This window comes from Ursus americanus, chromosome 7, assembly GCF_024610735.1.
Source record: "Ursus americanus isolate L20-20 chromosome 7, mUrsAme1.1.p, whole genome shotgun sequence".
Taxonomy (NCBI): domain Eukaryota; kingdom Metazoa; phylum Chordata; class Mammalia; order Carnivora; family Ursidae; genus Ursus; species Ursus americanus.
The window spans coordinates 84,904,403-84,920,592 of NC_142133.1; the positions used below are offsets into that span (position 1 = coordinate 84,904,403).

Genomic DNA, 16,190 nt, shown 5'->3' on the forward strand with positions numbered 1-16,190 from the left:
AAGCACAGTGTCCTTTCTCACGGGTGGCTCAGTGGGCAAGTACACGTTGGGCCTCCGCGTTAGAAGTCTGCAGAGTGGGCTTCATGGCGGAGCTGGCAGCGAGGAATGCGGCACTGTGCCTGGGGAACGTGTGGGCTCACGGGGCATCGCAGATTCTGTGTCGCCCTGGCTTCTTTGCCTTCTGTGGCTCCCTTACACCCAGCAGCTTTCTGGAGATTCTTACTCATTTTGCTTTGTTATTGTTATTTTGTTTTATTTTGTTTCTTGCAAGGAATGGAATTCAAACCGCTTGCTTCCCTTCAGTAAATGGGGCAGGGGTGGAAACAAACAGCAAAACCTGAGAGGTGCTTTTCCCTGGAATGGGGGAAGGGTTGGGGTTTGGACCTTCCAAATGAGTCAGAAAGCATTGATTCCTGACTCTACCAGTTTCTGTAGATTTCCTCCTCGGAGCAAAGCTCCTCCATGTGTGTGTTCCAGCTCATTCCCAGGTCTCTTCTCAGGATATCTGTAGGTATGTTCACAACCAACTAAATAAAACCAAGCAGGGACACCAGAGTGGGCCAAGGAGATTAATGTCCTCCTTAGTTAAAAAAACGCATTATGTGACATTTGACCAGCACGGCCAATGGACAAGTCCTACGACCACATAGCGTATCAACAATCTTTATTTCCAGACTCGTTATTTTATCATACCAATTCTCATTTATACACAATCTTCTCAAAATTATTTAAGTTATAAATGAGTACCCTTTCCAAAATCTTGAGCTAAAACAAAAGAAGTTCATGGAACTCCTCTGTCTGTCTGCTCCTCAAGCATCCACTTGGAAGGGAGGAAGGGGAGCAAGCTAAATCCAACGCACATTTTATTTTTTTTCTAGATGTTCTTGCAGGGTTTTCAGTTGAATTACTGGTCTGTTTGCTTGCTTGGTTGTTTTGTGTTTGCTTGAATGCTTACCTTCAAGATAAATTGGGATTTCCGGAAATCAGCATGCCGGGGGAGGGGATGGCGGAGGCGAGCGGCATCGAGAGGAGATTATACCCTTGTGCCCTCCAGAACTGAGCTTGTTTGAGCCACGGGTTTCTATACAGATCTGCACTCAACTTCAGAACACATTGGGAATCTGTGATATAATATAACTTGTTAGGAAGCTGTTAAGTGTACGAGTGAAAAAGAGTCATTTAATGATGAATAATAGTTACAATTGAGGTTTTCTTTAACCTTTTAAATGCTATTACATTTAGCTTATGATCTTCAATAATGAAACTGTTACTGTGCACTATTTTATACGTACGTTAATTAAATCATACTAATATTATTATGAAACTACCCAATAGGCAATAAAATGCTAGGCTTTTTGATTGCATGTGTAAGAGAAGCTCCAGTAAGATATTTAGAAACAGAAGCGCAACAACATGCTACCAGGTCGTCTTTGGAGACTCTTACAGCCGCATGCAGGTGTGCCCCTCGAGCACGGCACTGGTTTACAGACCCAGGACCTGGAAGATGAATTACCTAGAATAAAGCGCTAGCTGAGAAAGAGAGAGGGGTGAGGTTTTACATAAACATAAACTTGTTTATATACTCCTGTGAGCCCCTTTGTCTCTTTGAAGTTCACATGCGTGACTTCAGAAGAAAGTCCATAAGAGTTCAAAAAACATACATTTTCTCACTGTCATGATTGGCCTGGTTCATGAGACATGGATAGGAAAGTGTTACACCCCTAAGGAAATGTTAACCACGCCTTCCCTGGACCAACCCAGCATAGTTGCTATTAACTGATGATCTGTGCAACTGGTTTTCAAAAACTGACTCAAAAATAATGTTTTGCCCGCTTACACTACTACTCAGTCTGAGCTTTATCTTAGAAGTATCTTCTGGAGCTATTTTCTGCACGTTGATAAACTGTTGTGGTCAATTCTGGATATAGAAATAATTTTACTAGCAACAGCATTGCATTTCTGGCATTTGGCATTCAAGTGTGGACCAAAGGTCTGCTCTGCTCTTTTCTCAGCTGGTGTTGCAGAGAGCAAACAGGGCTGCATAAAACCGTTACCTCTTAGTTTTGTGTGTGCATGCTTAGCATTGCAAGATCCTTCCTCTGGTTCCAAGTACAGATGAAGAAATCAAGACAAATGGTTGCTCCAGCAGCTTCTGAAACATTTTTTTTTTAATTGCCCATCTCCCCAGTCGGGTGGGATTTCCACCATTCTGGTCATTTGCTTACAGTGCCTTCTAAGAGTTCAGCTTATTTTCAGAAAATCTCTGAATCAGTGTGCTGTGGAACCGTGTTGCGAGATGACAACGTCCAACAGCAGTACAATTTTGCACCTAGTAGTGTAAGCGATTAGAGCACTCAGTGAGACGGGACGTGCACGGCAGAGTATTCGAATGGCATCGTGCTCCCCGGTTAAATTTCACAGAGCGATTGTGGAGGGTCGCCGAGTGGTTTTGCTCTCTGAGAAGGTCACTGTCTCATCACTATTTACGTTAATTTCTTTGAGCAACACAGCTTGTCATGTAACACACGGGAAAACAATTAATCAGGAGCTAAGGTAGGGATAGCCTTTTTTTTTCCACCAGCAAAGAAAGCAGAAATATTTTATGATTCATGATTACACTGTTTAAGGTCAAAACATCTCCCCAAACCAAAGAAGTACCTATGCAGGTCTATGTCACAGCCTGTCCCCTGACACCTGCTTTTTTATTTATCAAGGTCTCTTCAGCTTGTTAATTAATCAGCTTTGTCTTGGATGGGTAAAACATTCATTCTCTTGACACCTGTTGTCGCTTTTAGATCCCTCGAGAGCAGAAAAGAAAGAAAGCAAGTGTCCCACCCCGGGGTGTGACGGAACCGGCCACGTAACTGGGCTTTACCCACATCACCGCAGTCTGTCCGGATGCCCGCACAAAGATAGGGTCCCTCCAGAAAGTAAGTCCGTGTCCCACCAATGCCCGTGGGGGTGCACACGCCCACGGCTCTGTCTGTGTCGCCCACGTGCCTCTGTCATTCCATGTCAGTGCAGCCCAGCCTCGAACCTCGTCTCCCCGCCCCTTCTCGTCCCGACCAGCGTGCAGGGGCTGCCCGTGCCACTCCCACCGGACGCCCTGGACCACCAACAGCAACCTGGCCCCAGCGCTGCTTCCCGCAGCACGGCTCCCTAGCAGGCGGGCTGGGGCTCCGCTCCCGCTCTCCTTTCTCACTTGCTGGGGGCCTCGTCTCTCACAAACCACGCAAGAGAACTCAGATAGTCTCTACCCCACCCTGCAGAGCTGAACGCCCATGAATCCCCGACAGAAAGGTCCCTGAGCGTCCTCTTGCCCAATGATCTAGACTTCCGTACAGATGAGATCCAGCACTGACAGTTGTATTTTACTGCATTTTGCTTGTAAAGTCTGTTTCATGTCACGACTGTCCCAGCGTTTCCACAGCACCACACCTGAGGAGGGTGGAACCGGGTGGGTCTAGATCAGACGCATTCTTTTTGATTGGGTTCTGAGAATATGTGATTTATTAGGAGCACAACTATATTTATTTTGGAATGGAAATGATGTACACCTCTTTTGTTTATCTTTCTCTCAGCACATAAAGCTTGCCAGCTATTTAAAGACAATTAGTATTGATTGCTCAGGGGAAAAGGCACATTTTCAGAAATGACAAGATGAGTCTAAGGTCCCGATGTTGAGCCTAAGGTCTGTCAAGGACTTTCCTCAAGAACCGAGACACGGTTTTTAGTAGGCAGAATGGAATCGCTTGGCTGAGATCCAGCAGGATCGCCACGTGATTGTTCAGAGGAATTTTTGAGGGTTGTCCCATCAAAATGGCTAACTTTGGAATTCTTGAGACGCAAATACGTCAGAACAAAGAGAAGTTCCTAGCAGTAGTTGAGGCTTAGAAACAGGGTTAGCTGAACATTTTCAGATGAAATATTTTTAGAAGCTCTTGTGCCTCTAGGTTTTCGAGCGGCTACTAAAAATAAGAAACCCATGTTTCTGGTAACTGCCTTTGAACAAATGTGCAGAGCATGGAGAGGAACGCATTCGAGAGCATGGCTGTGCCCGTGTGTTACATGAGCAGGGAGCCAGCATGGTCTGAACGCGGCAGCTTCGGTGTCTGAGTGCCGTCCGAGCCGGCCACTCCGCACGCACCAGCACACGCAGCCTCCCTCACTCCCCAGCGAGCCCTGCAGGGTGCCACCGGCCCCGGTACCCCCACAAGGAAAGCGGGTAGCAGAGGGCCTCATCCTCTCTTCCCGGGGTTAGCTCGGTGCCGGCAAACCGAAGACATGCCACGTCTTCAGACCACTGTGAGCAGGTTCCCGCTTGCCCAAGCAGAGAGCAGAGCCGAGATCTCAGTCCCCACCTGTTGGAATCCCAAGCCTGTCTATTTGCGCTGGGCTTGGCTTTGCTGCTCCGGTCTCGGTCCTCACGGGCTGAGACTCTGGGCATGACACGGGCCCTCTGTGCTTCACCGTCCTCGTCCTCGGTGAGGCGCGAGGACCACCACCGACCTCTTAGGTAGAGAGGGCTTCCTGGTCCAATTTTTCTTGAAGGCCTACGTTTTCACCTCCCGAATAGAAAATCAGTTCCTTTCCCTGGCTGAGAAATTCTCCCGACTCCTTATTTTCACAGGAAAAGTCTAAATGTAGTAGAAACAGGAGCTGTGCTCCCACAGACCAGGGGTCAGACTGCGTACCTGGGCTCACCTTTGCCCGGAGGATGCAGGAGGTCCACTGAACACCAATCTTGAGGCCGCTTTCCAGAGCACCTATAGAAAGCCGTTTCTGAATATTTACGTGTAGTTCTTTATAGTACCGTAAGAATTTAAAAAGAGAAAAAATTAAAGGGCATATTTTTTTTTAGGCTTTAGGGTTTTTTTCCATTTTTTTCTGGGCCAGCCTCCCCCAGGCATCCTGTCTGTCTAGTTGAAGGCAGTCGAGTTGTCAGTTTGCAGCACGCTGCACTAGAGACACAGTGGACACACCACTGGACAGAACGTGGTTCTGGCCCTGGAGAGCTCCCACCACCGCTGACAGCGGGCCGTGCGCTCAGGACGGAAGGTGACCTCGGTGGGAGGCACTCCCCAGCAGGTGTCTCACACCTAGGACATCAGGCTTCCCAAGGGACCCACAGGCTTCGCTGGTCTCACTGAGCTGATCCTGGGGAGAGGGGCGGGGTCCGTGGCTTGTCTGGGGGCTGTCATGGTCGTCCACACAGGACACCGGGCCTGTCGGAGGCAGTGGCCAGGGTGGAAAGTCTGGGAGGAGTTCAAGACACGCTCCAGACACAGGCAGGAGTGAAGGGGGAGAGAGGGAGGGGCTGGAGGTGACTCGGAGAATTCCCGCCTGGCAGTGTCGTAGGGACTCTGACCCCACTAATAGATGCAGGGACGGAGAAGTGGGGCCCCACTCACAGACGACAAGACAGCCCCGACTGTCCTGGGTTTGCGGGGAGTGCTGTGTGGTGCTCCCGCAGGCTGGGAGGAGGACTCCGGGGCGCCCCCGGATCTGCTTTCTGAGCAGTGCTGGTAGAAACCAAGGATCCAGTTGCCCAGAGAGGAGGCATAAAGCGAGCATGAACAGGACCCAAAAATGGGAGTTTGGGACACGAAGGCATAGAAGGCGAAGCCGAGGAAGAGGGAGCAGAGGCCGTTCTGGAAGGTCTGGCACATGCTGGGAGTCCTGAGGAAATGTCCTGGGGGGGGGGTGGGCGGACAGGAGAGGTCCCTAACAGCTCAGAGAGAGAAAGGGGTGGGAGGCACGGGAGCCACAGATGCAGCCGCGGTTTAAGGACCATGCGGGGCTGAGGGACGGCAGCCACAGGATGGCAGAGACGGGTGCAGATGCGGCCCCCGGCTGACCCGGCTGGGAAGGAGTCTGAGTCTCCACTCAGCAGGACGGACCGCGGCTGTCTGCTTGGGATCCGTCCCATGGCCGGGCGCCAAAGTCTCTGCTATCTCCAGGAAGGACTTTATTTCAAAAAGTATAGCATAAACGGAGAGGAAAGACGTTGATTTGAGAGGGAAGCTGTGTCATGGAAGGGTTTATGTGATGTCGTGACAGGAGGACGGGAAAATCGTCGAAAATCAAGAAGGACGTAGGTGAACCCAGAGTCTGAAGGGGCGAGTGGAGGCCAGGTGGGAGTGCAGAATGAAGCCTCGCGTGGGAGACAGGGAGCAAGCAGGCAGGGCCTGGGGCCGGGTCCCCCAGGAAGGAGGCCTCCTGACACCCCTCCAACCGGCCACCCGGCACACAGTGAGCAAAGGCTGGCTCACCCTCATTCCATCGGTGCTTACCAAGCATTGACCATATGTCAGGATGACACAGCAGCCACAAAACTATAAAGATGAAACCAGGATGTACCCACTTTGAAGGACCTGGTCAGGAGGGAGGACATCCCCCATTGGGAATAGCATATAGACTTCAGGGAAGAGAGAGATTGTTCTAGAAAAGGAGGAAAATCGCACAGAATACGTAACCAGTCGGGCAGATTTGTCTTTCATGGTCCTACAGTAAGGTAAACCTCGCTGGCAGGGAAAGTGCCCCAGGTCTTGCTGCCATGATGCAGAGACTCATGTGGGGGCGGGGGCTGGGGTTCAATCCTTGTGGCTTCCCACTAGCACCTGTCATCCCCTCCAACCCCCCCAGAGCAGCAGCAGCTCACTGAGAACCAGACAGGAGAGGACATGCAAACTGTCCAGGCCAGTTACCGCCCCACGTAAACTCGAACGCTGTCTCTGGCAACAGGCTGCTTGCCCCCCGCTATGCGGCACCCACCCTGCAGTGTCCCTGTGCTGACTTCATGGGGCACAGCATAACACTCACTGTTCTAGCTCATCTCGTTAGCAGCGTGAAAGAATACTTGATTCCCAGATGAAAAGTCATCATTTAATTCATTTTATTTAAAAACCAGGTTTGGGGGTCTCTGTTCATCCATGACTACCGTGCCCTCATCATACTGTGCATTTCCAGAGCACAGGCATGTTTTAAAACTTACCAATCCACATGCTGTTCCGTGGCTCATCGATATTCAGTGCTGACGTGTGGGAGATGTAGGGAGGCCTGCTGCCCTGCCCCGTCTGGAGCAAGTCGGCCACCACGTCCCCAACCCCCGCAGCCCTCCCCCAGTGCACACTGCTTTGCATGCCAACAACACTAAGGTTGAGACAACCTTCTTCTCCTTCCTATATGTGTTTCCTGACCATGTCCATCACAAACGTGTGTAGGACTGTCCATTGTAAACTAACCCAGCCTTTGTTAAAATGACTGCATATTCTTGTATTCGGACCATTTCTATGTTTTAATGCTGGGCTGTCTTCTCTGCCTCTCCTTGTCAAGTTCTTGCCATGCATGAGAATGTTCTCAAGTGTCCCACTCCGGGCTGCACAGGGCGAGGGCATGTAAATAGCAACAGGAACTCACACAGAAGGTAAGCAAAGCGCTCCTGTGCCCCACGCCGCTGCGGGGAAGGCAGTTCCCTGACAGCCACACCCCGTACCTCCAGAGGGAGTGCGCCCCTGCACACCTCCCCTCCCCGTCCCTGGAGACAGGCCACTCTCTGGGAGCATAGAGTGCATGGGGAAGACAAATCCTGAGACCCCGTTTCGCAGAGTGGATTTTTTACTTGTCCCCCCCACTCGTCCTGAGTCCCCTAGAAGGTGCCTTCCTTGGTAAAATACTCAAGGTGGACCAGTAGCCATGTGTAGGGAACCCTGAGTTCCCATCCAGGGGTGGGGAGGAGCTGTCCTGTGTGCATCATACAGGGAGGGGTTACAGCACACGAATCCCGGATGGTCTGTGACCTAACGAGGCTGCCCCTGAAAGTCTGCCGAAACCCCAGTCATCAGTGCGGACATCACCAAAATTCTAGCAGATGCCCAAAAGTGCTAGTTGGGGAACGTTTGGCATGACCGTGAGCCAGGTAAATAGGCATGCTTGAAATCACACTCTTGTTCTGGACAAATTCCAGTTCTCTTTTCTCTCCTAGTCTGACTTTTACTAAGCTGCTCATAATACTCAAATCATATGAAATACCTCTTTATCAATAGCCAGAGCGATCTGTTAAAATGTGTCTTATAGCCTGTTCTTTCAGCCTTGAAAGCTCATGTAAAATTATATCTAATGAAGGAAACTGTGATGAGTTTCACCTCAATTTTTGCCTGACTGGTAAATTTGGTTACTTGTGTTAAATTCTTAATGAAATCACAATCCTGTGCCCCTCAGAGATGCTGCGGAAGAAAGGAATGATTGGTAATTGGGAAGGACGATGCTGAGCGCTGTTCATGATGGTGTTTACAGTGTCAGCTCCCTCATCAGTCCTTGGCAGTCCGTGTGTTTGTGAGGCATGACGCACATGTGGGGTACACATCTGTACTTACATGTAGCTATCCGTGCAGACACACAAGGAGTAGACACCATGATTTCATGACGAACGAGCACAGACCCCAGAGAGCCAGTGTGCTGTCTCTCCCATAAATATTTAGTTCCACACACTTCAGAGCCGTCCTAGAGACTCTTCTGCTTTCCTCCCGGTTCCATTCCCCCTCCCAGGGAGGACGTGGACGAGCTGGTTGGCGAGAAGCCGAAATGCTATGGTCAGCTGAGAGCTCATCTTCTGAGGCCAGTCAGAGAGCTGCCATTCCTGGGCTTTTTAGAAACTCGTCCCACCCTGGCGGCTCGATCCCCATCTGCAGACACGTCCTAGGCTGGACTCTGTGTCTACAATTCCCGCTCGCTCGTGTCCTCCTGAATGACATAATGTGGCTTGCTGTCGCTGGAAGGGTTGCGTGTGCCTTATGCACGGCACGGTCATGAGTGTGGTCCCCTGGAGACCAAGAGGAAATCGTGCACAATACAACCATATTATTTCTTCCCCTCCTGGCCATCCCCTCAGGACAGCCCACGGCATGTGTGGGAAGCTTCCTCGGGTCTTCTGGTGCAGACCAGGGAGAGGCGGGGAGGGGGCGATGGGGTCCATGTGCACGGAGCTGCTGGAGGAGACCATTAAATCCCCTTTCTGTACTTGCAGCCTCTCCGGATGCCCTATTGCTGCAGCAGAAAAACTGGCAAAGGCCCAAGAGAAACACCAGAGCTGTGATGTGTCCAAGTCCAACCAGGCCTCAGACCGAGTGCTAAGGTACCAAATGCCGAGCATGTCACCGCGTGAGATCCGCGTGTGGCTGGTGCCCGGCATGCCTGGGGCTGGGGCTCCGGGTCAGGCAGACAGTCTCGCTTGGCGGCCGTTAGACGAGCCAGGGCCCAGGCCCACCCTCGCCCACGGGGTCTGTGTGGGGGCAGGGGGGCACCTTGCCATTCTGGAACTTTGTCTTCCCGCTGTGAGTTTGTAAATGAGAGCGGGCAATGTGTTTCTGGTTTTCTTTCTGGCCTGGAAGATATTCCGTGATTCTGTGACTACGACATGAAAGAGGGATGCTGTCCACTTTAACGACATGCCCAAAGTAATTTCACCTTAAGTTGGAAGATGGGGCGTAGCACCAGCCTGCAGCATGGCGCCACCTCACGGCATGCACGGAGCTTTTTCTCCGTATGGGAAGCCCTCAGAGGGGCCAGCTCCTCTGTCCCCAGACACCCCGAGGGGGGGCGAAGCGGTGTCACCGCCCCCACCTGACGAGCGGGAGCCCAGTGCAGGGTGGCTGAGCGACTTACCAGAAAGACCTCAGAGATCCCCTGGTCCAACCCACTGGCTTCAGTTTAGGAAGCGAGGATTCTGGGGAGGGGTAGAGGGAGAAAGCCCCCGTCCCAGATCGTGCCTATCAACACTCATTTCCACTTGCTCCCTTCAAACCCCGGGCCGCACGGCCATCGAGACTTTCAGTGGAGATCGTGGCAGAGACACACTCCCAGGTCTTCACAGGGTCATCCTGCTGGCCGCACGGCTGCCCACCTTCGGGGGGGGATTTCACTACAGTCGCTACACACCCTTTTGTCCCTCAATAGAAAAATTAAAATCTTTTTTTTTAAGACTTTATTTATTTGTCAGAGAGGGGGAACATAAGCAGGGGGAGTGGCAGAGGGAGAAGCAGGCTCCCCGCTGAGCAGGGAGCCCAACGTGGGGCTCGATCCCAAGACCCTGGAATCATGACCTGAGCTGAAGGCAGACGCTTCACCAACTGAGCCACCCAGGTGCCCCAAAAAGTTAAAATCTTTATGGAAAATGAGAAATATTTAAATAGACAAAAGCAAGAAAATAAAAACGACTTGTAACCGTACTATGTAGCGATAAGCCCTCAATAAATGTTAGGGTGTGTTTTTCTAGATCTTTCCGTGTAGGGGTGCTAGCAGTCTAACATGCCCCCATGCACCCACAGTCCCCACCTCCCAGAAGATAGCGTTAGTTACTGGCACCTGGGAGCCCTCCCCCTGGGGCTCTGTCTGAGAAGGAATGGCTGTCAGCCAGGGGAACTGAGAACAGGTAGAGAGCAACCGAGGCTCAGGGCTTCTGTCCACTTCTGCCGCCTCTAGCCGGACCCCAGAGCTAGAAAGAGCCCTGAGCCTGCCCCTCTTGGGAACCATCTCATCAGGCTGAGTGGGCACCACTCAGGAGACACTTCCCCGGGGGCTGCAGACTGAAAGCACCACCCTGAACAGACACAGACTCCACGCCGATATGGAGCCTAAAGCAACAGCCCTTGACCTTGTTTCTGTGGCTTTGTGGCCACAGGTCCTTAGCCACAGGCCAAAACCATGGAAAACCACAGCAAATGATAGTGGAACACATGAGTGTGGGCCGATGTTGTGCATCTACAAACAATATTCTTTACGTGCCTCTGGCTGGGTTTGGCGAGGCAGGTGGGACAGAGCGCAAAGGGAGGCAGCCATACCAACCACGGCCTCGTCTCCGGGGCACTCCTGGGCTCCCCAGCTCCCCGGGCGCATCTCAGTCACCAGTGTCTCAGGTGTGAGCAAGGCCTGGAGGACCTGGTCTTGGTGTGGGCATCTCCCCCATGGTGTCTCCACATGGGACACACTCACTTGGTAGGCAAGGAAGGAGACAGGAAGGAAGCAAAGAGAGAGATAATATAAATTCACACTCACGGGGTGCCTGGACGGCTCAGTCGGTTGAGTGTCTGCCTTTGGCTCAGGCCATGATCTCAGGGTCCTGGGATCAAGTCCCACATTGGGCTCCCTGCTCAGTGGGGCGTCTGCTTCTCCCTCTGCCTGCTGCTCCCCTTTGCTCGTGCTTTCTCTCTCCCTCTCTCTCAAATAAATTTTTAAAAAATTTAAATCTTTAAAAAACAAGTAAATAAATCCGCACTCATTTAACTAAGAGTTGAAAAGTCCTCAAGCAGATTGTCCAACAGGAAGACGTAAGTGCTTCCAATGCTGTTCCCGTTTTCCACTCCCTGGCCACAGGTGGTGGGCCTCCAGCACAACCTGTGTGCATCACCAAGGGCCACCTTGTCACCGATGCCTCTGCTCCAGGCCCTGCTCCTTCTGATCTGGTCCTGATCATTTGAAGGCTTGGGGATCGTGCCTTCCCCAGCCCAAACCCTTGGGCCTTGCCTGCTGGGCAGAGCAGATCCCATCTGGTCCCAGGTCACCAGCCTCCAGCGAGTGCCCAGAGGTGCTGTTAGTGCTCCTGCTTCTCACCTTTGACCTCTGTAGTTCCTCTCCCTGAATCTTCACCTGGACAGTTTACCCACCTGTAGAGCTTACTTCACACCTAGACTCTTAATGTCACATTCTGTGTGCTCTATGAAGGCAAGGCGAGGGGTTATTCACTGAGGCACCTCCACACGTTACCTGGTAAAGTGCCTCACATAAGAGGCATTCAGCGAATCGCCGCAGTATTTCGTTAGTTGGACAAGAATGCGCTGAATTGATGAAATCAGAACAAATGTGGTGGTGATTTGATAAAGATATTAGCATGAGGGGAGCTGAATAAAGATCAAAGGGAGCCCCTCCACACAACTTTGTAAGTCTAAAGTAATTTCCCCAAACAGTTTAAAACCCCACCCATGAGATACGGAGATAGGTGAGTACACACTTACACACAGAAAACAAGGTAGAATATTGATGAGTGCTCCTCTGTGGGAATGCTTCTCTCCGGAGTCTGGACAGCTGGACCACCACCCGTAAAAATACTGCACATACAGACTGCTATCTGTCAGAATAGCTCTCGTGTTCCATTTTCATGTCCAACCATGTGCGTTTTTATCTTGTTTTGGGTCAGCCCATGTCCCTAAGAGTTTTCCTTTATTTCTTCTTTTTTTTTTTTTTTAAGGAAAATGTCTTATTAGCTCACCTCCTTTGTTGTAATTCTTACTTTCTGAAGCCGCTGTTTGAAAGGAATGCACGGATGTGGGGTCCTTCCCGTCCTCGCACCTCCCGTGTCCATCCAGCTATCCAAGGCTCCACACAGAAAAGGAGAGAAGGGGGAGAGTTACATGTCGTATTTGTGTGCTTGTGTGTGCTCACAGGCAGGCAGGTGGGTGGTTTGGGGCTGTAAAATCCCAGCACGTTCGGTCTTTGCTCAGGAAGGTGGATTTGAGCAACATGCCCTAATGTTGATGTGAACCATGTCTTACCTGCAGCCACAGGAAAGCAAGCCGTCGATTATTTCTTGTTTGCTTACAGGCCAATGTGCTTTGTAAAGCAGCTCGAGATCCCTCACTACGGCTACAGAAACAACGTCCCCACGACCACGCCTCGCTCCAACCTGGCCAAAGAGCTGGAGAAATATTCCAAGACCTCGTTTGAGTACAACACTTACGACAGCCATACTTATGGCAAGCGGGCCATAGCTCCCAAGGTGCAAAGCAGGGATATATCCCCCAAAGGATATGATGGTAGGAGGTGCACACTCTTTAAGTGAGAGTCACGCTTGCCGTTGATAATGTTGTTGTTGTGTGTATCCGTTTCCACAGATGGGTCAAGCATGGGGTCGCTTGATGGGTACTGAAGAGAGCACATCCCGGGCTGGGCTCAGCTGTGGGCTCCCGGGTGTGGGCAAGCAGGAGCCCACAGGCGGGAGAAAGATGCCCTTCCCCCAATGCTTCAAAGCAGCACATTCTGGCCGCTTTCAGAATGTGGGGACAGAGAGCCGTTAGCTCATGTGCTCCCCACTGTTGCTGAGGTGGTGTCCTTATCTTTGTAAACTTCCTTTCACGGACGGCTCCAACACGGACCAACCTGGGAGCGCCAGGGGTAGCACCCCGAGCTCTTGGCCGTTCGAGGAACTCTGCATGCCCTCAGAGTTCTCAACCTGGGATGCACGTTAGAGTCATCTGGGGAGACTGAGCATTCTAGCACACAGGCTGCTCCCTGGACCAACCGAATTGGCACCCCCAGGGGCGCTGCCTGTACGGTGACATTATCTGAGTTACCGTTGACTCCACGGTGCACCCAAGAGCAGACAACTCCTGCTGGTGTCATCGGGCCTCCTTCCAGCAGGTGCCGGCCCTTGCCTGTTTCCACACGGGGAGTGGGGCCAGGCAGGGCCCCCCCTAGTGAGCTAGCACGGATACATGCATCCAGCAAAACAAAGAGCAGGCAGAACAAGTAAAGCACCACCTGCTTGTCAGGAGTGGGTCGCCTACTTGCCCTCGTGGGTTCTGAGCCCTCTGCCAGCGCTTCGAGCTAGCTCCCATTGCTTCCCTGCACTAACATGGTAAGTCGTGGAACGAGAGAGGGATGACTGCATTTCTCTGATGTCACGTATTTGTTTAACTGCATTTCTGCTTCGAATTCTAGGATATGTGGACTGAGTTGGCAAATTTTCCTGACTGGGCTGTGGGTTATGGAAGTTTTGATGATTTATAAGTCTTATCTTGGTGTTCTGTAGCCCAGAAGAGGAGATGGGCTTGTAAGGATCTTTTAGCTCCTCTCTGAAAAGGATACGTAATTGAAATCAAAGCACACAAAAAAATTCTTTTAAATTGAATGCTTGGGAAGTTCCAAAACCTCTTTACAATTCAATGTGAGTTGCTGCACATGTTTCTAAGTTATGTTAGTCATTCTTTGCCTTAATAACGATTAATATGTATAGTGAGTGAAATTTAGTATTTCTTTGATGTGTCACATATCGATTTTCCTCGCGTGTATCAATTCGTAATATAGAGGAACAAAATGTACGTGGAAAAAAGAGAGTGGCTTAGGGTATAACAGAAAATAATTATTTTTGTTTTATTTTATCATCATTTGCCAATTTCTGGTTTGCCATAATTTTATTCATTTGATCCATTTGATTGCAAATGAAGGATCAAAAAAATTGAATTCACATAATTAAGAATTCTGCTTGTACAATTTCCGACTCAGCAATCTCTCACGGTGATCTGGAGAGGCGTTCCACTTGCTGTTTGTCTCCCACACCTGTTTGCTGCTGTTGGTCTGTGTGGCCTGATGTCCTTGACCTTGTCATTCTGGTTGGACTTTGGGTGAGGTCATAACCTGTAGAGCACATTTTCATGCTCACAACACCTTTAGTGGATTTGAAGTCAAACCTACTTAGGTCTGTTCTCGGTTCTTCCATTTAGGAGCTGTGTGATATTCAGCAGATTAATCTTTCTGGGTGTTGGTTTCCCCAAGAACACAGTGGTAGTAATAGTTCCCATCCTTTGGACCTCACAGAGCTGTTGTGAGGATCAGTGGACAGTTCTAAAGAGCTGGACAGACTTGTAATTACTGACATTCATTCTCACCCACCCAGAAAATACCTGTTGTCAGAAACCTCGGCTGAGCCAAGCTCTTCATCTGGCCCACAAGGAACAAGAATACAGAACAAAAACTTCAATATTAGGTCTTTAAGAAATAAAACAAACAAACAAACAAAAACAGAAGGAAAGGCAGCCTTTTGCCATAGTTTACTGAGAAGAACATCAGTGACTCCATTTCTCTCACACTAGATTCATCTGACAGACTTTTAAAACATCAAAGAAAGTGTCCTTTAGGGATGAGAGTGGCCAGGTTAGTTTTCTTGATGGGATGTAGGCTGAGAGCAGTCCCTGAACCCAGGCACCAGGTGGTAAACACCACAGAGCCACTGCGGTCTGTGGTCACACTACAGGAGTGTCCTCCCAGGGCTTGCCGCAGGTGCAGAGAACTGAGTCGTTGCTCCTAAAGAAGAACTGGGAAATGAGCCTATTGTGGGGGGAGCATAACGCTTGGGAGCAAGGGGCAGGGCCATGGAGATGTCCAACAGGAGAGAGAAGTAGGACCTTTCTCCCCGTCTTTGGATATCACACCGCAGATCCCACCACCTGTGATCAAAAACACTCAACACACATTGACTTAAGTGTCTGAATTCTTCCAGACACTGGCTAGCTGCTATTTGTCTTTCTGCCTGTTTATCCATCCATCCATCCATCCACCCACCCACCCACCCATTCATCCATCCATCCACCCACCCACCCACCCACCCATCCATCCATCCATCCACCCACCCACCCATCCACCCATCCACCCATCCACCCACCCACCCATCCACCCATCCATCCATCCATCCATCCATCCATCCATCCATCCATCCACCCACCCACCCATCCACCCATCCACCCATCCATCCACCCACCCACCCATCCACCCATCCATCCATCCATCCATCCATTCATCCACTGACCCATCTCTCTATTCTTCCATCCATCCACCTGTCCATTCACTCATCTGTCTATCATGTATCATCTATCTTTTCTTTCCTTCTGGATTACAAGTTTCAAGGAAGAGCTGAAGAACAAATGGAAGACAGTGAAGTACACACTCATGCAGACAGTGAAGCAAGGAGTCCATTCTGGAGGAATTTTCAGGAGTTTTATCAAAATGGCAAATCTTGCTCTTGACAATGAGCTTGAGTAGAAATTATGCAAAGGTAGAAGACCCATGGGTCAGTAGGAAAGACCCGTGGCCTGACAAGGTGCCTGAGAACAGGGACATGCACCTGTGGGGCAGGTGAGGAGATGGCTTTGCGACACCCACCATGCCAAGGAGCTTGAGGCGCACTCCTGCGGTGCATGGAAGTCCACGTGCAGCAGTAGTGAAGGAGGGAAGGTGGGAAAGGACAGGGGTTCCCAAACGTGTATGTCAGCCCTGCCTTCTCCCATGAGCACCAGGCTGGCATCTCCCCAGCGTGTTTGTTACAGTGAGCTAAGAATGGTTCTGATATGTTTAAACTGTTGGGTAAAAAAGAAGAAGCAGCGTTTGTGACGTAAAAATTATGGGAAGTTCAGATTTTAGTGTTC

At 50.5% G+C, this 16,190-nt stretch overlaps 1 protein-coding gene across 1 annotated transcript in view; it reads left to right on the forward strand.

The window, feature by feature from the left end:
• LOC123786598 (myelin transcription factor 1-like protein) overlaps window positions 1–16,190 on the forward strand; it is a 307,765-nt gene that overhangs the window by 280,693 nt on the left and 10,882 nt on the right. The window contains exons 10-13 of the mRNA XM_087863207.1: window positions 2,796–2,930; window positions 6,646–6,715; window positions 9,026–9,133; window positions 12,595–12,806. Coding sequence (XP_087719333.1) covers window positions 2,796–2,930; window positions 6,646–6,715; window positions 9,026–9,133; window positions 12,595–12,806 — 525 coding nt within the window. The remainder of the gene's footprint in view (window positions 1–2,795; window positions 2,931–6,645; window positions 6,716–9,025; window positions 9,134–12,594; window positions 12,807–16,190) is intronic.